Source organism: Simochromis diagramma, unplaced genomic scaffold (assembly GCF_900408965.1).
Source record: "Simochromis diagramma unplaced genomic scaffold, fSimDia1.1 OVJJ01000451.1, whole genome shotgun sequence".
NCBI lineage: Eukaryota > Metazoa > Chordata > Actinopteri > Cichliformes > Cichlidae > Simochromis > Simochromis diagramma.
This window is the reverse complement of record NW_024387276.1, coordinates 117,210-138,355: the sequence shown is the minus strand read 5'-3', so window position 1 is coordinate 138,355 and position 21,146 is coordinate 117,210. Positions and strand designations below refer to the sequence as shown.

Here is a 21,146-nt window from a genome sequence, read left to right as displayed (position 1 = left end):
ACTGATCATACACACTACCATCGAGTACTTTGCTGTGAGTGAAATACTTGATATTTTCCTTCTAGGAGCTGCACTAGTGTCAGGTGAATAAACCTCTTATTAGTCTGCAAAGAAGTTGTAATTAACAGGAAGGAAGCACAGTGTCAAAGCGTCCTGCTGATTTCATTTTGTGTTACGTTTTTCTGCAATTTTTAAAAGTGTATATTTTATTTTTATGGTAACAGATATGCTGAATTTAAATGAATGAAGAAGACCAATTTGTACAGATGTCACAGATGAAAATGTGAAAGCTGTTTTCTGTTTTTTTTTCTATTTGCTCTTACACAGACTGGTATCATGCTTTCCTTTATTTCCCTCTTCAGAAATATGTCTCATTGTTTCGTCGTGTTAAGAGATTTTGTCCACATAACTCACTTTGCAGGATGGAAATAACAATGGAAGAATTATTGTTATATATTTATTTATTTTTTTATGCCTGACAAAAAGTTCAAACTTCCAAATTCCTGCATCCTCATCTGTCTGAAAACTATTTCTTTGTTCCCACACTTTGCCTCATGCATTCATTTTCCATGTTGTGGTTCTCAGAGACTTCTTTTGTTTTAATCTTCCATCTAGCTCGAATTGCATTTTCAACAGAGGAAGAGCTCAACAGATGAATGCACACTGTATTACTGTCACTGTATACAATGCATGCTAAAAGAGAACCTGTCAGTCAGGTTTACACCCCCCCCCCCCCCCCCCCCCCAAAAAAAAATGGGGGCAGTAAACCGGGATAATGAAACACTGAACAGCATGTAAATGCAGCATGTTTGCATAGTCAGCAACAGCAACTGATGTGGCTTCAAATTGAATCTTAACTTGGGGAATTTTACTTCCACTCATAATAACTTGATTTACCAAAACATGATTTTGAATTGACCACTAGGAGGCGCAAATCCAACTCAAAGTAGTCAAATGTTCAGTCCATTACACAAATCACCTTCACTACAAGGTTTGTTGGTTTGTTTTTATCAAGCTAGTTAACACAGACTTATGAATCATTCATGCATTGAGAATGAACTAGTGTTGTGTATTCACAGAACAAGAAACAGCTTTAAATTGTTTTATTAGACAGTTCCTAGCAGCTTTTTACAATAACACAATTTATCACGGTTTCTTTGGTTGAATCTATGAAAAATGCCAAAGATAACAAAGACATTAAACAGTTTTGTTTTGGGGGTTTTTTTGCAACAAAAACGTGATTCTAAAAGAGCTGCTGTGTTCAAACTGGACAAGTTGAGGACAAAAAAATATATGGCTGAAGAGTTACCTCACATCCAAAGAAGAGCTTTGAATGTCCTTCAAGAATATTTTGCAACACATTTAGCTTCATACTGGGGAAATATTCCCGATGACTACTTAAACAAATGATAAAAATGCTGCCTAAGAGATTTCAGGCTGCATTGAAGAATAAAGGTATTCAAGCTTGATAGAGCTGTACACAATCTGTACTTCCCATTTTATCAACAAAATACTGAAAAATGAAGAGTGGTTCCAGACTTTGGCACAGTATTGTAGGACACTGAAAAACCTACTCCTCCTGCTTGTAGATGTCTGGTATTATGTGTCAGTAACTAATTCACAGTAGGATGACTGACACCAGATTCTGACTGTCATGCCTCTGTTTGTTGGAGTCATTGAGCCTCCGAGCTAAAACAAACCATCCAACCAATAGAGGTTATTGGTCACTGGTTTGTAATGTTGACTTTTTTCCTGTAATTTCATTCTACCTTACCTGTCCATTAGAGAAATATAGTTTAGCTAACAAAAAAAGAAGTAAAGAATCAGTAGATCAGTCAGTTTAAATGTCTCTATTGCTTTATAGAGACATTTAAATCTCATTTGTAAATATTTTGATTAAGCACAAACATATCTTTATTTGATATGGCCAGTCACAAATCAGACAAATACAGTATATTAAAAGTATAAAAGAAGAATTAAAACATCATCAAACTGTTTACTTTATAGAGATACTGGACAGCAATTAACAAATAATTAAAATTAGCACAAGTAATGATTGAGGTACGAATTCGCAAAGTTTGGCACTATGAGCCGATGCACAGCAACGTCTCAGTCTATAGTAAAACATAAGCTCAGCAGACCAGTCAGTGTGAAATGACGACAAACTTACTCAAAAGCAAAGTCTTGTCCCAAAAACATGTTGCACTGTGCAAACGTTTCAGGCACTCAGATCAGACCTCTGATACTTTCAAATTTTCCACGAAGAGTGTACATTTATCAGTAAACTATGAACAAATGCAGGAAACAAAACATTCACGATCTTTTCACTTCTCAGATTTTACATCTCTAATTACTTTCCTCCTCTCTTTGTTGCATCTTAGAGCTCCCACCAGTAGGGTTGCCAACTCCCTGAAAAATAAATAAGGGACACCTCGTGGCCAGGGCCGGACGACCCAGTTGTCTTCACCCTTCCCAGTGTGGTAGCTCTTTTTTTTGTGTGTGAAATTATTTTTTAACCATTTGACTTGAAGTTGATTTAAGTAGATGCATATTCTATTCTTTGTGATATGAACACATGTGAAACAAATGATCATTTAGCCATTTATTTTTAGCTCAAAATGACAACATTAACACAGTAAAACAGGTCTCTTTCTTAAACAGAAGCCTGTCATGCTTAACTTTTGAGAATATAAGTAAATCTTTCTTTAAAAGAACTCTGTCCTGCTTAACTTAAAATAATAGAAAACAATAGAAAGAAAAACATTCTTGTAACTGTGCACATTTAGTGCATTTAGTACAATTGGCTTCAGTTGAGGTATTATTTCAGCTTTTCTAATGCTAATCAGCTGCTCCTGTTTGTAAACCCGCTTGTTCCCATGGTTACGCATCATTACTCATCTATGTATTACTTTTATGTATTAGTCATCTATTTGTTGTAATCATCTATCCTTGCAGCTGTTTATTACACAAAATAAGTTATATTATCACACTTCTGGCCACATAGCGCTGATATTCACTGCACATGCCCATATTAACTTTTTCCAGCCAGGTGTTTTCCTTTTCCCATTCCTCCCTGTACTTTTGCAGCCTTTTCTTTCTTTCTCTGAGGGGAACAAACATTGCTGCTCTAATGCTGGGCTTACACTGTGCGGTTTTTGGCCCATTTTGAGCCGATTTTTGAGTCGTGCGGCCGATTTGGTGATCGGACCGATTTTGGCCTTCATCGTGCATCGTGTAGTATACGTGGGGTAACGAGAAGCGATTAACACCTCACGACCAGCTCCCGATCATCAATCGCTCGTGAGGGTGTCACCACAGCCGCTCACACTGCTCATGCGCAATCATGAGCAGAAGTGAGGTCTAGACAAGGGACATTATATAAAAAATATATATAGGAAAGTTTGAGTAAAATAAATGCAGAGGGTCTGTGTCTATAGAGCAGTGTTTCTCAACCACTGCTGCCATGGAAGATTATCCAAATTCACCTGATTGGTACTCCGAGCGAGTGTAGCATTGTGACAGGCAGAACAGTTACTGTTGGAGAATTGTGGATCAATATGATTGTCATTGTGCAAGATGATTAGCTGGGTGCAGAACTTACACGAATAAGTCTGAGTCAGCGGGGTCTATAAGTGTAGACCTAACAGTTACATTCTCTTCCACTTGAGGGCAGTATAGCTTCTTGGTCAAATTCAGTAAGCAGCAGGTATTAGCGGTGGATAATAGCTGCAGCATGCTCAGCTGGATTTTCTGAAATACCTCACCTGCTACCTGAGTAATATTACAGTTATTGTAGAATTTCATTTGTTTGTTGTTAATTCTTTCACAGCATTTTGCATGCTGGAATATTTTGTGCTCCCTAAAAACGAATTTACATTTTTGTTTGAATGTTTTAGTTAACAAAAAGGAATGTGAAAATCATACTGGCTTTTCATATTTCTTTACAGGGACACAGACAAAATAACTACAATAATAGAAATAAATACATAGCTGAGTGTGTTACAGCTAAGCTTTGTGTTTTTTATCAATGAAGATTTTCTTAAGGCTGCAAAGCCACCTGTTCCACTTCTCTTTAATATAAAAAAAGAAATGGTCAAAACCAACACTTGTTCCTGCACACATAATTTACACTGACTGCTAAAATAAGCATGATTTGTAATAACTCAACTGGGTTAACTTATTTATCTACTCATATTTTGGGAAAACTACAAAGAAGCAAAAAGCAGTCATTTGAATTTTTCAAAGACAGAAAAGAGGTGGTTTGATGCCAGGAAAGGGGAAGCTATTGGTTAAAAGGTGCCATAATGCACGCTGGCTTGTGTGTATCTGTTTGTGTATATCCGTTGAAATATGTGGTTAATACTGAGCAACATCTCATGCTAAGTTGGCTAAAGATGCATGATGATGTGGAAGACTGAGACTGTATGAAACAGTCAGACAGGTGAGTGGCCTGAATGATAAATACAGGTGTGTGCTGTAGGTCACTGTATTAGGGACAGCAGCTATATTGTGCAATTAATTTCCAAATACTCCAAGAAGTTTTTTTGTTTTTTTTTTACTAATAATCAAAAAGACAATTTTTTTTCAGGCTTCACAATAAAAACAACTTTGCTTTATGTATTATTTTACTCTACACTTTAAAAAAATGTAAGTACAATATAGGTGCAGCTCAATTTAGACTAAAATCACTTCTATTGATGGGATTTTTATCTCTTTCTCTTCTGTTTCCTCTTCCTCCGCTCCTTCCGGTTGTTTGGTAAAATTCCTGTAGGTGTTCAGTGTCTCAACATTCATATAGATCCTCTCCTCGTCACTGACGTCATCTTCTTCATTACAGGTTTTTAGAGTGACTGAAACAGAGCAGAGCAGATTCTTCTAGACATCATGATCTAAACAAAGCTGCTGTTTCATCTAATATATTGTTTGTTCTGGTGAGCACTGACCTCTGCTGTGTTTGCCTCCTTCTCCTGAGCACCAGTAAGACCACCAACAAGACCAGCAGGAGCAACAGGACCACAGGAACTACAGATGAGACCAGCAGCATCCGAGGAACTAAGAGAGAAAAGGTTTTAGTCAAATATGAACAGTGATGGGAATAACAGCGTTACAAGTAACGGCGTTACTTTTTTCAGTAACGAGTAATCTAACTAATTACTATTCCTATCGTTACAACGCCGTTACAGTTACTAACAAGAAAATGTGGTCCGTTACTATTTTTCAACAAACAGACGGTTGAAGCTGTGTTCAGCTTAAAGAAGTCCAGGAAAGGGGGCCACAGTTTATAAAATGTGTTTTTTGACCCACAAACTGTATATTTAATTTTTTTCTAAATCCATACAGGACAATATATCTTTTACCCATTGAGCATGCAGTAGTCTTCCCACTAAAGCAAAATAGCTCGCCTGGCCAGCAGTAATGAAAAGTTTAACGCTCTGAGTCTAGAGTTGGGCAGATTCAGGTCCTGGACCACATCAAAGATAGCTCAGAGTGGCTCTGGTTTAATTTGGTCCTTGATTCTCGTCCCTGGTTTTCCCAAGTGCGAGTGAAGTGGAGCGTTTTGTGTGGCAGGAGCAGAGCGTGTGTGGCGTGGCCGAAGAGCAGCTTGGGAGTGAACTGGAGAGAATGTGTGGAATTTCCCCTCACCTACCCCGTGGAACCCGAGAACCCCTGAACTCCCCTCAAATTCTGTATATAGTCAATCAGTTTTTTTTTTTCTATTTCCGTTGTGTTTTATTCAACTTCTGTTACATTTTGCAGGATTTTGCAGCTTTTTCTTTTGATATACAATTTTTATTCGTTTATCAAGAATAGCATAAAACAACATAACCAAACAGAGAAGAAGGAAAAAAAAAAAAAAAAACACCCCAAAAAACCCCCACATCCACACAGACACACAAAAAAACATATTTTCACTCAATTACCCACAGATATAGAAAGAGAAAAAGATAACCTCCAAGAATGAATTTGTTTTTGAAATAGAAATAAACTCTCCTTGCTCTTTTCCTTAAGTCTGCACCTGAGTCTGTTCCGTCAACCCTGACAGAACATTCCAGCCAAACCATGGACCCCGTAGATTGGTGGGTCATCCGCCTCGTCCCCAGACTCTGTTTCCTCCACATAAGTGGGATTAAGGAGGTCCTCGAAGTATTCCTTCCACCGCCCGACTTCAATGCTGATGTGGGCAACGACAGTACCTGAAAGGGCGTGATTGGGAGGAACGGCCTCCCTGAGCTAAAGCCGAGTGGGTTTTTCGTTAATGGACTTCTCCATTGCCGAAGCTGCTTCACTGAGCTGCGGCCTCAAGGTGGTTGGTGCCTGTCGTGGTGTCCATACAGACAATATTGATTTGGAAATGATTAAATAACAATCTTGTCAACACAAAGTTCTTTATTTGGAGCCCAGTTCAACAACAAAGAAGTTACTGAATAAGTGCTTGTGCTTAAAGTGCTTTGGCAGTATTTGAGACAATGTTAAACTTAATCATCATCGACCTGTTTGCTGCTGCCTGCCGCTGAAAGGCATTGAGGAGAGGGGACATTTGGGCAGTGCATTTATCGCATATTATGTGTTTTCTGGATATACTGTGCGTTTTCACCGTTCAGAGGTTGATGGCTCCATGTCAGAGCACTGGCTATGAATTTCAGATGGATCAGGCCTTAACTTACGTTATCAATCGTTCTTTTCATCTTTTCTGATTACCCACAGCTACATCCACTTCTGTCCGGCCTAGGCTCCTCACTAGGGCTGGGTGTCGTCACGGATTTCTATAATCCATTCGATTATGATTCGCAAGGTCCCGATTCGATTCAATTTTGCCTCAGACAGTCCGAAATATTATAATTCTGATCATTTATCAGTACTGACACTTGTGAGACTTCATCAGAGGTGTGAGCATCACAGCAGATGTCTTTGTGTCAAAGTAACTGAGGATAAAACACAGAAAAACATGAAGGAGATTTTCCTGGCCTGGCTTTTTATCGCAGATAACTGCCTTAAAAATATTCTGCAATGGAACAAAAACTCAAGAAAACCATGAATCAACATATGAACATTACCTGATGCTGCTGAGGTGAAGCAGAGCAAAGTTACAGAGGTTTTATTAAAGACACAGCTAAGCATTTTGCAATTTGGCATAATTTTAAAAATGAGTTTCTTTGCTATTAAACAGCAGAAATTAGGCTTTCTTGTTGGAGGTCATTTTTGGGGAAAACAAAACCAGTGGCTGACAGCACTCTACATGACTTGTGCGTAATTAGCGAACAAATAATGCAGAAAATAGATTTAGGATGGGAAACTGTTCTTGCAGTACACTGAGAGAGAGAGCTGTGCAGGAAGTGTGATTTTTATCATGGTGAAAGCAAAATAGCAAAAGTAAGAGGGAATTAATGACGATGTTTATCAAATGTGAAGCTTAGTTTTGATCTTCTTTTGCTGCTGGTTCAGTCAATTTTGGTTGGAGAGAGACAAAACCTGCAGCAACAGAATCTAGTGCAAAAAAATCCCAAAGACGTAAACACAAAGCGGGGACCAGACGCATCAGAATCAGTGAGCTGTCGGCTTTCAGCACTGACGGCGTGCCATCGGGTGAGAAAGCCACATCTCACTGATTCTGATGCGTCGGGTCCGCGTTGTCTTTGTGAGGAATCCGTGTACCTGCTCTCATTTACTGTTTTAGCTGTTTGGTGGTTGTCAAAATAGTTTTGTGAGCTTTAGCCTGAGATTCTGGCGTTTCTCAGTAAACCCTTCGTTTTCACTCTGTCCTTTACGACAACAAAAGCAAAAACGTACTTCGTGAACAATACCAGTTTAAATAGTATTTCACTCTCTAGCAGAGATGGGCAGTAACGCGTTACTGTAATCTGATTACTTTTTTCAAGTAACGAGTAAAGTAAGGGATTACTATTTTGATAATCGGTAATTAGATTACCTTTACTTTCCCGTAGGAACGCTGCGTTACTAAAACCGTGATTTTTTTTTTGCGAGAATGTCTCACGACAGTGACGTAAGCGAGTGCGCCGTTAGTGACAACAGCTGTGTGCAGATCAACAGTGGATAATATATCGAGTGCGGGAGAGAGTATGAGCGTGCAGCGTTTAAAGCGTGGAAGTACTGACCTTACTTTGAGTTTGATTCCATAAAAAGTGACAAAAACATTAGTGTCCATCGTGCGTGGGAAGAAAACTTTTTACAGCGAAAAAACCCCCTAAACTTCCAAGCAAGCGCCAAGTGCGCAACGACGTAATGGGAAACTCACAGATTCTTCAACTGACCGCTGCAGCACACCTGCACCAGGGTAAACCTCCGCCTACCCTACTCCTGCTTCACAGGTGAAAATAGAGCAAAAGGACCGCTGAGTCTTTGACTTTATTTATTTTCTGCTGTGTTTTACTTGCATCTATTTGAAAGAGTGAGTGTAAACACAAAACATATTTTATTTTTTGTGCTGGAATGTGCAGAAAATAGGTTTAAATGTTAAACTAACTTATTCAAGTCAGAGAAAGTTGCATATAATTGAATTTTTGCTTGATGCATAAAGTTAAAAGATTAAAACTAATAAAACAAGTTTTAAAAAGGGACTTTTCCATTTGATTACATTTTGTATGATGGATTATGCAGAAAAAGTAGAATTGGGCTGAAAGATCTATCGCTTTGTCACCTATTCAGGTTGTAAATCGTGTTTTTAAAACGTAACTAAGTAACTAAGTAATTAATTACTTTTGAAAATAAGTAATCAGTAAAGTAACGGGATTACTTTTTTGGGGAAGTAATCAGTAATTAGTTACTGATTACTTTTTTCAAGTAACTTGACCAACACTGCTCTCTAGAGGTTCATTTCTCCAGCTTACCAATTCAAAACGTTTAAGCCCGCCTGCTCTGCTCGGCTGTAGAAAGCAAGAGACTGAAAACGTGGGCGCTGGCGCTAAGAAGGGACAAGAGCTGGCTAGAGCTTCAGCAATTGGCTGACACGAGATGAGTGGAATAAAACAATAGGCTTCCCTCCATCAACATTTGGAAAAACTTAGCCCTTGTTTAACCAAATCATATATATAAATCTTCGTCCCTTTTATGTTTAAATAAATATAGTGATTTTGTTTCACTGTTATTAAAGAAAGACAGTAAGAGCAGAAACAATTAACATGACATGTTTTACTTTTCTTTTTTTTTCTTCTTTTTTTAAAGATGTTTTTAGCAACTGGACCACATCTGGCTTGTTGGTGGTCCCTAACTGGCCAGTGTGAGGTCAACGAGAAATAAAGATTCAAACATAAATTATACGTCATGCAGTTCGTCTCATTTCAGCCACTAAACACTCTTTGATAAATTTCTGAACAGGAGACGGGACATTTGAAGAGTATGATATAAACATCGGAACAGATAACATTAAAGATGATAAAGTTTTGAAAGTAGGAAAATACAAAATATGAGATACAAAACACAGAAAAAACGGATAGTATAGAGCTGTATATTAATATGAATACAGCGCTGTTGTGCAGTGATTTTTAAAGGTTCTCCAACTAAACACTAAAGACTTCTGGTACTGAGCTGCTCTAAAGGACACAGAGCTCACACAGGGCAGCAGAACCGACCAGCAAACAGGATGTTCATGGTGGGGTTATGTCTGATGAAGAAGAGGAAGGGGTGGTCTGCGATGAAGGATTTTAAAATGGCCCGCCTTATCTTGCCCGACTGAAGCTCACACCAACCCATAACTTCAAAAGTAGCCTCAGTTGCCTTCTCGTGGACCTTCACAAAAGCCTTGTGGATGACTTTTGAAAGTACCAGATCTTTGCGCCCAGACATGCCTGTGACAGAGAAGTGAAAGGAGAACATTTTAAATGAACATAATGCTATATTTTCATTTTTATCTGAGATGATTTTTTCAAATTAAAATCCGATAAGGCTAGGTGGTGATAGAGATCATCTGGTTGAGCTGACAACTAAAATACCAGAGGTGCTGCAGGAGCCTGGGTTTGAGTGTTTCCAGACCATTTACTGCATGCCATTCAACTCATCCTCTCCCGTTCTTCCTCTCAACTATTCTGTCAAAGTGTAATATCTCCAAAATAACTATGAAAAAACCCTTCATAATGTCACTTTAACAGCCTGTCATAAGTGATTAGTGTCAGAGTGTACAGCTGGTTTAGGCAGGATGAACCAGAACACCTCCCTGACTGTCTGTCGGTATTAAAAGTATCAGGACTGTCATGTAAAAGTCCACCAGTCCATTCAAACCCCAGCATCAAAGCTTAGATCCTGCTTTCAAAATCTCACAGTAGTATGATCATCAAACAAGACAAACAATCTGCTGAAATAAGCAGCTCCATGGTCTTTTGGAGAACTCTTTCACTGCTGGAGCATTGTTTCTCTACACTCTGTTCATAAACACCAACAAACTGCAAACGTATGTCTCACCAGAGAAGTCACACTTTGTGTGATCAAAGGCGTCCACCATGCCCATGCTGCTCAGGACTGTGTTCAGGTCATACGTCTCCTCCAGTGTAAATCGAGGCAGCCTCACATCAATATGACATGTTTGCATGTGGCCTGGATGAGTCCAAGCAAGAAATTTCTCGTAGGTCAGCTCCTTCTCCAGCTGGGATGGAAACAATATCAGTCATTAGATGTGTGTGTGTGTGTGTGTGTGTGTGTGTGTGTGTGTGTGTGTGTGTGTGTGTGTGTGTGTGTGTGTGTGTGTGTGTGTGTGTGTATTGGTGGATGTGCACAACTAGTCAAGTAATCATTGCTATTGTCACTAGTTAGTATCAGATGTACTAGTTATTTAATCAGTTTTATTGTTTACATTTTATTGATAAAATAAATTTATCAATAAATTGTACATTTTTGTGTCCTAAATGTTATGCAGCCATCTGCTACCAAATAGAGCAGTGTTGGTGAGAAATGCCACAAATTTGTAATTCTTGGCCTGATCTTGTTGTTAACATTATTTTATTTAATTACCTATTATTGCTACTTAAAGATGAAAAAAAAAAATAGGACCTGCAACCGACGGAAAATAGCTTTCTCTAAAAGGAGTTTAGTTATTTGAAAAAGGCTCAGAGTAGAGCTGCTACTCCTTGAAAGGAGACAGCTGAGGGGGCACCTCAAGGTTAAGGTGTTCCCATCAGGCATACACTGATCTTTTGTAGAAACATGTTTTCATATCATAGTTAATATATTTAAAGTGTTTTTCTCCTTTGTCGTCTGTTTGGAGTTTAACGTGTGTAAATGTGTGATGTGACATCCTGCACAATTAAGCAGCACGATTCATGTCATTAAAAGTTTCAAATCACTTTGTTTACACAGTTTCTGACGTCAAGGAGTTTTCAAATGTGACTTAATATCTGGGTGTTTGTCAGTTTTCAGTCAGTCTGATTTGTTTTCTTCGTTTAGTTGACTAAGAAATGAGTCACCAGGAACATCACGAGTGTGTAAGTGTTCTACCTTCTCCAGTCCTGTTGTATCATCCTCTATCTCTGCAGGTAAAAAGATGAGCATGCTCACTTCCTCCCCACAGTAAGGCATCTCTAGAATCTGTCCAGCAGAGGGTTTCAAGCATTACTGCACATAAATCTACTGATACATTTACATTACAATCACTCAGTCTTGCAATTAAATCTGATTATTCCAGTGATTTATATAAATATAATAAATATGTTGGTTACCTTGCAGTTTGCTTCTTTGATGAAGGTACACGCAAAGTCTTCTTCCTGTTTCATCATCTTCACAGGCTTTGAGTTGTTCTGAAGACAAACAAGAAATTACATTTGACATTCAATAACATTTTTTAATATATTCATTGAAATATTTCTTGGATGCAAAAGTGAATTATATGACTCTGAAAATGAAACAAAAATTTGCCTTTGAAGCTGTGTGTCATGAATAATCATTCCCAGTCACAGATGTATTCTCATGACTTTTATTAAAGTAGTTTGTAAAGAAGCTTTGCATGTCATACACTTCCAAATAAATCTTATTTATCTCACACTTGGACTTAATGCAGTCTCACATTAATCATTTTAACTCCTCACCTTTAAAGCTCCCTCCTCTTGAGGCCATTTTGATTGGCTGTCCCTCTTTAACAAAAGATGCGGGGCTGATCTTTCTGACATATCACGCATAGCCGAGAACAGAAAAACTGAAACCTATCCTTTAGAGCAGTCTGAAAACTGAGCTTTGGCTCACAGGGATTACTTGGACATTTGCTAACCTCATGATTTGAAACTGTCCATGTTTAATATAACTAACCACAACTGCAACAATGTATACACTTTATAATGTTATAGTTTCAGAAACTCACATTTCATAGTCGGTGTTCTTTGTTTTGATGAGCACTTTTACCTTCTTGAGCCAAAATTGAGCTTCACAAGTTTTAGTGTACGAGAAATGTTTAATCCAGATGCCTTTGAAGTGGGTGGCAGTGAACAACACCAGCCTGGTCAGTTCATTCAAATCATCTTCATCCACCACCTCTGTGATGTTACCTGGTGACCAAAGTAAAACCAAATGTAAACATTGAGAAGTAAAATCTCAAAACTGCAGCAAAGTTTTCATCCACAAATCTATGAGAACATGATGGACCCCACACTCTTTCAGCCTTTGTACGCCAGAGAAACATGATGAGTTTTACAAATGCTGTTTAATATATTCTTTGACTATTAGTGAAACCCGAAGATATTATTCATCAGCACAACGTGTGAATATTTAGAACAAGTACAGATGCGCAGCCATTCTGGCTAATGACTACAGCACACATGTAACAACTCATTATTGAAGTACTTAACCCTTTAAACCCTGACCTAATTTAGCCTTTAAACCAGGGGTAGGCAACTCCAGGTCTCAAGGGCTGGTGTTCTACAGTCCTAGTGTTTTATCACAAGCACATCCTTGTGAAGGGTTGTTTGATGTTTGGTAAGCTTCCTGCCCTTTTTATGGCTTCACTGTGTTGTGTATGGTGAACCAATACAGGAATTGAACCATACATTGGGTGTGGGGGAGATTACCCCCTTTATGACTAGGATGTTGTTAGAAACAGTTGTGATCAGGAAGTCACGCGCACACACACACACACCCACACGGTGGATGGTCGGTGTACTCCAACCCACCTCTGGCGCTGGTGCCCTACCATCAATTTTAAATGCATTTAGACACTAAGGGTTTTCGGGAAGAGCCGTGCTGCTCTCTGAGAGGAAGCAGGAACCATGCTCTCCTGAGTTTTAAATGCACTTTAGAACAGCACACAGCAACACTACATATGAGCGGGCGTAGGGAGGTTTGAGGTCTTCACTCACCCCGGTTCTGTTAGCCGTCAGGGCTGGGGGGCTGGGAGGAGGTGCTGGCTGTCAGACTGGGGTCTGGGATGCGGGGCCTCCCCGCTACTGCAGATAAGGAGGTGGTCCACTTGCCTCCACCCCAGAGAGAAGGGTTACATGTCCTGGGTCTAGGTGCGGCTTGCCCCTCTGAGGGTGGGGGTACCTGGACCTGGGATATAGAGTATGTTTGGGGAGTGCGACTGTCTGTGCAGTGTCTATTTGTGTCTGTCTACATGTTGGGTGAGTGCCGAGTATTTGGTGGTGCATATGGGGTGGGAATGCACGTCTGTGTCCGCGTGTGCCTGTTCGTCTGTGTCTATATGTCAGGTTGGGTCTTAGACTCAACCTCTCTGGGTACATCTCAGGCCCTCTAAAGTACGGAGCCCTATCTCCCCTCACCACTCTCCCTGCCGGTGGCTGATGCCCTCAGACGTTGGTGTGTTGGTGGTCCTTGTCGTCTGGGGCTGGGCGCTCATGTATGTACCGGCTCACTCCTGGTGGCCGATTGGCGGGGCCGGGCGCCTGTGGCCCAGCTGGGCTCCTTCCGGGGGGTGGGAGGCCCTCAGGCCTCTGGCCTCTGGGCCTGAAGCTCGGTCCTCTCTGGCACAGCTGGCTGCCTGCAGAGCCCGCGGGCACGCCACTGCAACCCCCTCCGGCCTCTGCTCCGTAGCTGCTGGGTGACCTCTCCTTTGGGGCTCTACTCAGCTCTTCCCAGGAGGGTGGCATGGTTCCCCCCCCTTTGGTGGTCCTCCTCGGGTCCTTGTACTCTGGGGCCTCTGGATATCTGGGGCCTGGATCTCCTCCATACCTGCTTCATACCCTGGTGGACGGGGCTATGGCTCCCCACACTCCCTAGCAGATCGTTACATGGAGAAACCTTCGGAATACAAGCATGCTGATCCACACAGGTATGCACACAGGTGTACACACGGGTGTTCACAGACGCGGACTACACCTTTCTTAGCTGCTGCCTCAAAGAACATTGTGCGCTGTCTATCTTGCGTGCTGCACAATATCGTTTATTATTTAGTATCTACTGTTATCTACTGCTAGCTAGTTTATTGTGATGGTGCTGGTTTTTTTTATTATGTTGCTCTTTTTTTGTTTGCCCTCTCTTCTGTTTTTTTTCTGCATACAGGTGATCCAGGTGTTTTGTTTGTTTTTCTTTCTTTCTTCCCCCCCTTCTCACCGTCTCTTCTCCCCTCTGGTTTTCTTTCTCTCCCTCTCTTTCTTTCATTCTTTCTCCCTGTCCTATCCCCCAGTCATGTCTGTCTCATTTGTAGCAACCGAAAATAAAATAAATACATAATTAGAATAAAGGGCAATCAAATGGACCAATATGGCAAGGCCATGATGATCCACTTGGTAAAATAAATCCGCTTGGCATCTTTCTTGGCCTTCAGACAACAATTCCGATGGCTAAAGATCCAAACGGGACACGAAAAAGAAAAAAGAAAAAAAAGAAACAGTTCACACACACACACACACACACACACACACACACACACACACACACACACACACACACACACACACACACACACACACACACACACACACACACACACACACGTCTTTGTAACCAAGGGGCGTTTACGAGGGGAGGTACTTGTGTAAACTATTGTTTATTGTGACTGTTTTTCAATAAAAGGCAGCGAGCGGAGGCCGGAGTCGGGGTCATTCGTGATAGGATTCGAAGTGCGTTTCTGAGATAGCGACCGAGAAGTAAATCGATCGATCGCTGTTGCCTTGTTTTTACCTTCACAGGAATAAGTCTCTGAATCGGTGGGGTCTGAGTTACAGACTCCACACTGTGCTGTAGTCTGACTTTCACAGAGCTCATTAAACTCAACTACCTGAACTCATATTGGCTTAAGACATTGGGACAGGATGACTTTGAGAGATAAAATATAAAAACAAGATTAAAAAATATGAGAAGCGGCAGTGAGTGAGTTTGGCTGAAAAGAAACAAGTGAACAGAGGACTGTGCAGACACTGAGGAAGGTGGTTCTGGGATCCAGAGATCACTGCTGAAACAGCTTGAATCACTGTGGGTGTAAGAAGATTTTTTACATAATACAATATAATCAAGTGTGCCTTATATTCAAGTGTTCATATATTTCAACATAACCAAGCTTATTGTTAAAGAGAACAATGATGTATTCCTTACTTCAGTGTGTGAGATGTCAGATAAGCATGATATATTTCTGTATTCGTTATTTCAGAGTGTGTGGGTGTGAAGTCAGATAAGCACTGAGCTAACGTCTAACCTCTTCCCGACTTCTCAGAGAAGAGGAAGTACTATGTAACCTGCTTTGCCCTATAAATAAAGCAAACAAGCCTGCACTCGGTGTGTGTGTCTTCTCAGAGACATTCACCCGTGCACACGTTTTTAAAACTCTCTGAGTCGGTCTGCAGTGTCTTATTTCTCTTACTTGTGATAGAACAAATGTCTACCCCTGACAGTGGGTTAAATCAGGATTAACGGTGGAAGGAGCCCTTTGACAAACCCTGGTCACAGGTCTGTAAAGCTTCTTCACTCTTCAAAACTATGTTAAGTACAGCTACCATCACTTCTGAACACCAGAAGGAGAAAAATGGAAATTCAGTATTTTCATGGTATCCTTACAGGTGCACACTCCTCCCCTTAGAGGGACTCAGCAGGAGCAGTGAGTCCTGCTTATGAAAAACATGTAAACTTGAACCGGACACTAGATGAAGTGATTGTGTGTACATGTGTAAATGTGATCCACCTGGTGTGTGTTGCTGCACCCAGTTGTTGACATCAATCCTGACTTCTTCAGACCTGGTCTTGAAGTCCACAGACTCCAGCTCTGCTCTGTAATGTTTCTTACTTTGCATTAAGAATTCCTGAAACCACAGACGACACATTTGTAAATTCACTCCAGCAAAGTCTCTGACATCACTGATTCTGATTTACTTCAGGCTGACATGATAAGAAAAGACTGTTATAGCTACATGAACACACATGCCTCATTTCAATCATTAACACAGTTTTAGATTCTGATCAGTCAGAACTCACAGCATTTCTCTCTCTGCCTCTCATTTACTCCAAAACACACGAGCTCATGAAGAATCACACTCTACATAAGAAGAAGAAACAGACCTGAGTAAAGGGGCAGGACTTCTCTCCGTACAGTCTGTTAGCAACACTGAAGGTAAATGGAGCATCTGTCCTGTTGAGTACAGTGAGAAGTTGGGCGAAGCTGCTGTGAACATCACCCCAACAATCCTCGGTTTGCAAGCACTGTGGACAAAACACTTTAGTGGATTCAAAGAAGGACACAGAAGAAAATTCTGGACTGGATCTAAAACAAAGAAACTAACTTTTGATTTTCTTTCTTTGTTGTTAGATGATTTGTTATTATTTGTTTCCTCTGAGTGCCCAGCTTCTTCAACATACCCAGGAACCTTTCTGTTATCTGGATTCACTTAGCCTAACATCAGCAATAAGTGCTCACATGAGCCCTGCGTTTCCATCTTCACTATCCAATAAAAGCCACAAATAACAAAAAACTGAGTTTACTGTGTCAAAGCCTAAAGGAGACACAGAAATAACTTTAGTTTCTCAAGAAACAAAAGTGAAATAAATTTTATTGATTGACAAGGTTTTCTTAGTATGTGTTTCACTCTCCTAACCTCTGTGTAGTAACAGTATGTAACTGTAACTTCCTTTTAAAACTTTGTGAGTGTGTGAAAACGGGAAAAACAACTAATTGTAAGCTGCATTCAAGCTCATGATGCACTTTGTGTCTTCATTCATATCAGGCTGTGGTAACTCAGCTCCTTAAAGATGAACAGACAAAGACTGTATCCACACAGTGGAGCTGTTATTATTTTGTGTATTTCTCAAAGCTAGTAGGAAGACTGTTTGTGCAGCATTGATCCCGTTGGAAAGATTTGAACTTTCTGTTAATAAATCTCAGAAAACTGGTTTTGTTTCAGTCTCAGTTTATTTTTCCACATTACTCTGGAGTTACTTTGTCAGTCTCTTTTACTGTATCTGTTAATTCAGAGTCCCATCCTCAAGGTTCTACTAGGCACAGGCGCTTTATTGATGATTCTATAATTTCTGAGTTTTCCTCTCTTTTTAATTTTAAAAGTTCCTCTAACGAGGTTGAGCTTCTAACTAATTCTTTTAATGAACACTGTCTTGCCATTCTAAATCAGGTTGCTCCTCTCAAAACCAGTTACTGCTCTGTTAGTTCCCGGACACCATGGTTAAATTATCAGACTCGTGGTCTTCGATGCTCCTATCGAAAAGCAGAGCGTCTGTGGAAGTCCACCGGTCTGACTGTCCATCGTGAGCACTTTAAAGAACTACTTTACCTATATAATGAATCAGTCAAAGAGGCCAGATCCTCTTACTTCAATAATCTTATAAACCGTCATAAAAATAATTCAAGAATTCTATTTGATACCATCAACAGTATTGTTTCTCCTCCAACCCAGCATGCTCTGTTGCTTTCTGATGAAGATTGTAATACTTTCCTTAATTACTTTGTAAATAAGGTGATGGACTTGAAATCTAAAATTTCAAGTCCATAAAATTTAAAGATTACTGTAATTCCCTGTTTACTAGCTTGGATAAATCATCTCTCTCTCGCCTCCAGACAATACAAAACGCAGCAGCCAGATTACTAACTCGCTCTACCAAGCGTGTTCACATCACTCCCATCTTATATTCTTTACATTGGCTCCCAATAGAGTTTAGAATTCGCTTTAAAATTCTTAACATACAGAGCACTAAATGGCCAGGCTCCAGATTACTTATCCAAGCTTCTTTTAAAATACACTGCTGCTCGTCATCTCCGCTCACAGACTCAGAGTCTCTTAGTTGTTCCCCGTACACGACTGAAGACAAAAGGGGACAGAGCCTTTCAGTCTGTTGCACCAAGGCTGTGGAACAGTTTACCACTACAATTACGTTTGCTTGACTCTGTGGATTCTTTTAAAAAACAGTTATATTTTTTTTACATTATTTACATTTGATCTTTTACATTGTATATTGATTTTATTGTTTATTTTAATATTTTAATATTTGTGTACAGCGCTTTGTGATTGCCTGTCTGTGAAAAGCACTTAATAAATAAAGTTTACTTACTTACTTACTTACTTTCTCATTTAGGTTGTCATGTTGACTTGAGTTTAGCTTATTTGACCTCTTTTAAGGGTCCAACATTATCACTTTTGTATGAGTTACTGTGCCCTCATGTCTAACCAGCTCAGTCGCTCACATTAGGTTTCAGACTATAATAATATCACACTGATACACTGGAGACAAGTCAGAGTCATTTATACAGTTATAATGGTCACAGTGGTTTCCAGCAGCTGCCCAGATTAACACCAGAGCATCCTGCATGTGTTAAATGAGTACCACTACAACAACTATTCTGCACTATAATTTTATATAATTTTATATGTACTATTCTGCAATATAATTTTAGTGTTAGTGTGTGAGCATGTGTACTGTACCTCTGACATCTGTGTCGCTGTGTTGCCTCTGGCCCCCAGCATCACCATAGCCAGGGCTGAAGAGATGCTGAACGGGGAGAAAAAGATGTTTCCCGTCTTGTTGTTATTGCTCAGCTGTTTGAGCAAAGCCAGAGAGAAGGCACTGTTTGCCTCTGACAGAGAGATTGCAGATCCCATTGTTTCTGGTACAAAGAAGTCGGGCAGTGAGTTGTTTAATGCACCAAGTAAGATTATTTAAATCTAACTGAGCTTAACTTTACCTAAAAACTACAAAAACTATGGTGGCTGTTATTCGGGGGTTTTGTTTAAAACGACATCCTTCATGGTGTGTATGCAGATTTAGTCACAAAGCTCCCAGAGAACAGTGAGTTATAAAGAGCTGAAAGGGTTAGCATTACTCTTTAAACGCACATGGAAAAAAAAATCTGCAACAGGATTACAGTTATACACACAAGATATAAACACGGTTTACGGGTAATTTATGAGTAGTCGCCACGTAGACGTGATTTGTAAAAACTGAATAAAGTTACATGACTTACTGACGCTCACTTCAGACACTGGTCAGGATTCTTTCTGGCTCAGTAAATGATTAGCAGGAAATCTAAATTCTTAGAGGCTGATGCGAGATGCTTTATTGAAGCAGAGTGACATACAACCAAAAGCGAGGGTGGCGAGAAACAGAACTAAGAACGACTCCGAACTGGGAAAACTAATAAAACCAAACTGAAACCTGAACCCGCAGGAAGACACGGAGGGAGTGACTCAGGGAGGTAACCGTAGGTAACACAGCATGGAGGAACAAAGACGGAGCAATAACGCACACAAGAGGACACATGCTATAAATACACACAGAGGGAAACGAGGAAACAGCACACAGGAGGGCGATACAGCTGAACCTAATCCGAGGAGACGGGGAGGACGCAAGCTGAATACACTGACATCAGGAACGGACCTTCAAAGTAAAACAGGAAATACACAGACTGGACTCAGACACACGATACAGACAAGGAACAGAGGGAGCACAGAACCAAAACCCTAACAACTAAAAAGTCTAAACCCAAATACATACACAGAATAAACTGGAACATAAGATCATAATAATAAACACAAAACGCTGGGTCAAATGACAGTAACCAGGTTTTAAACAGTAACTAATTTAATTTGTTTACCTCAGTTCTTCATTATCTATTTAAAGGTCTTTGGGAAGCCTGTTAATTATATAGTCAGTTATTTATTTACGCAGGTGTAAATTATATCTTTGAGATTTAATAACCATTGTGTAAATCTGGAAGTAATATTATTTGTGAATGTTCCATTTATCCTCCTCTTCATGTTCAACAGGTGAGCGTATTTTGTATAGAAGCATGCTGCTACAAGCCCGAAACAGCATTCTGCACTCACTAAAAACTTACCTGCAGATTTTTCCTGTTTCTTTACAGGAACACAGACAAAATAAATGTAATAATAATAATAATAATAATAATAATAAAAATAATAATAATAATAATTTAATTAATTATTTAATTAATGCTTTACATGGTCAGTGTGCGATATCTCATCTTTGTGTTTTTACGAATGACAATTTTTAAAGCTCCAAAGCCACCTGTTCCACTTCTCTTTAAACGAGAAAAAAGATAAAAACGAACACCTGTTCCTACACACACGTTACACACTGATTACTAAAATAAGTCTGATTTTTAAGAATTACAGCAAGTTAACTTTACTTATGTCTTCGTATATTTTTGTTTTGGGTGGGGGAGCTTCCACAGAGCTTTCCGCAGCTAGTTCACAGGTAAGAGGCGGTTAGTTGCTAAAAGTTTCACAGTGTGTATCACAATCATATGGGGATGCATGCGTGAATATGTGTATGTATATCTAATGAAATATGAGCAAGCTGAATTTCTGTTGATTACAGATAGATACAGATACGTGCTGTGCATTCATACTTACATACATATCACAGTGATACATTAGTCTGCTAGTGCATGTATGTAACAGTCACGTTTCTCATTAATACACAACGAATAATAAAGCAAACACAATGTTTAATTAAAGAGGTTAACATTTTCTTTTTCTCTTTAAAAAATAGAAAAATGACAAAAGAGCAAAGAGCAGCAGTTTGGGTTTCCACTGATGATTCACAGATAAATCCTGATCTGATTCCAGGAAATGAGAAGCTACTGCTTGAAAGATTTCATAATGCAATTGCACAAGTCATCGTGTGTGAATAGTTCTGTGTGTATCTGTTGAAATATGTGGTTAATACTGAGTAAGAGCTCATGCTGAATAAGTTAAAGATACATTCTACAAAATGTATGGGAAGACTGAGACTGCTAATGT

At 39.7% G+C, this 21,146-nt stretch overlaps 1 protein-coding gene across 2 annotated transcripts in view; it reads right to left on the bottom strand.

The window, feature by feature from the left end:
- The window catches only part of LOC120715663 (leukocyte elastase inhibitor-like), a 30,853-nt gene extending 11,207 nt beyond the window's left edge, over nucleotides 1-19,646 (bottom strand). Inside the window, exons 1-9 of one of the 2 annotated variants that reach the window (XM_040002751.1) lie at nucleotides 19,346-19,646; nucleotides 18,807-18,988; nucleotides 16,438-16,578; nucleotides 16,064-16,181; nucleotides 12,340-12,482; nucleotides 11,664-11,741; nucleotides 11,443-11,532; nucleotides 10,414-10,594; nucleotides 9,128-9,803 (exon numbers count right to left, since the gene is read on the bottom strand). In XM_040002751.1, the coding sequence (XP_039858685.1) occupies nucleotides 9,565-9,803; nucleotides 10,414-10,594; nucleotides 11,443-11,532; nucleotides 11,664-11,741; nucleotides 12,340-12,482; nucleotides 16,064-16,181; nucleotides 16,438-16,578; nucleotides 18,807-18,983 (1,167 nt within the window). In that variant the 5' untranslated portion in view covers nucleotides 18,984-18,988; nucleotides 19,346-19,646 and the 3' untranslated portion in view covers nucleotides 9,128-9,564. Of the gene's footprint in view, nucleotides 1-9,127; nucleotides 9,804-10,413; nucleotides 10,595-11,442; nucleotides 11,533-11,663; nucleotides 11,742-12,339; nucleotides 12,483-16,063; nucleotides 16,182-16,437; nucleotides 16,579-18,806; nucleotides 18,989-19,345 lie in introns of those variants that run through there. The other variant, XM_040002749.1, reaches the window with a different exon arrangement.
- Nucleotides 19,647-21,146: the final 1,500 nt, after the last annotated feature.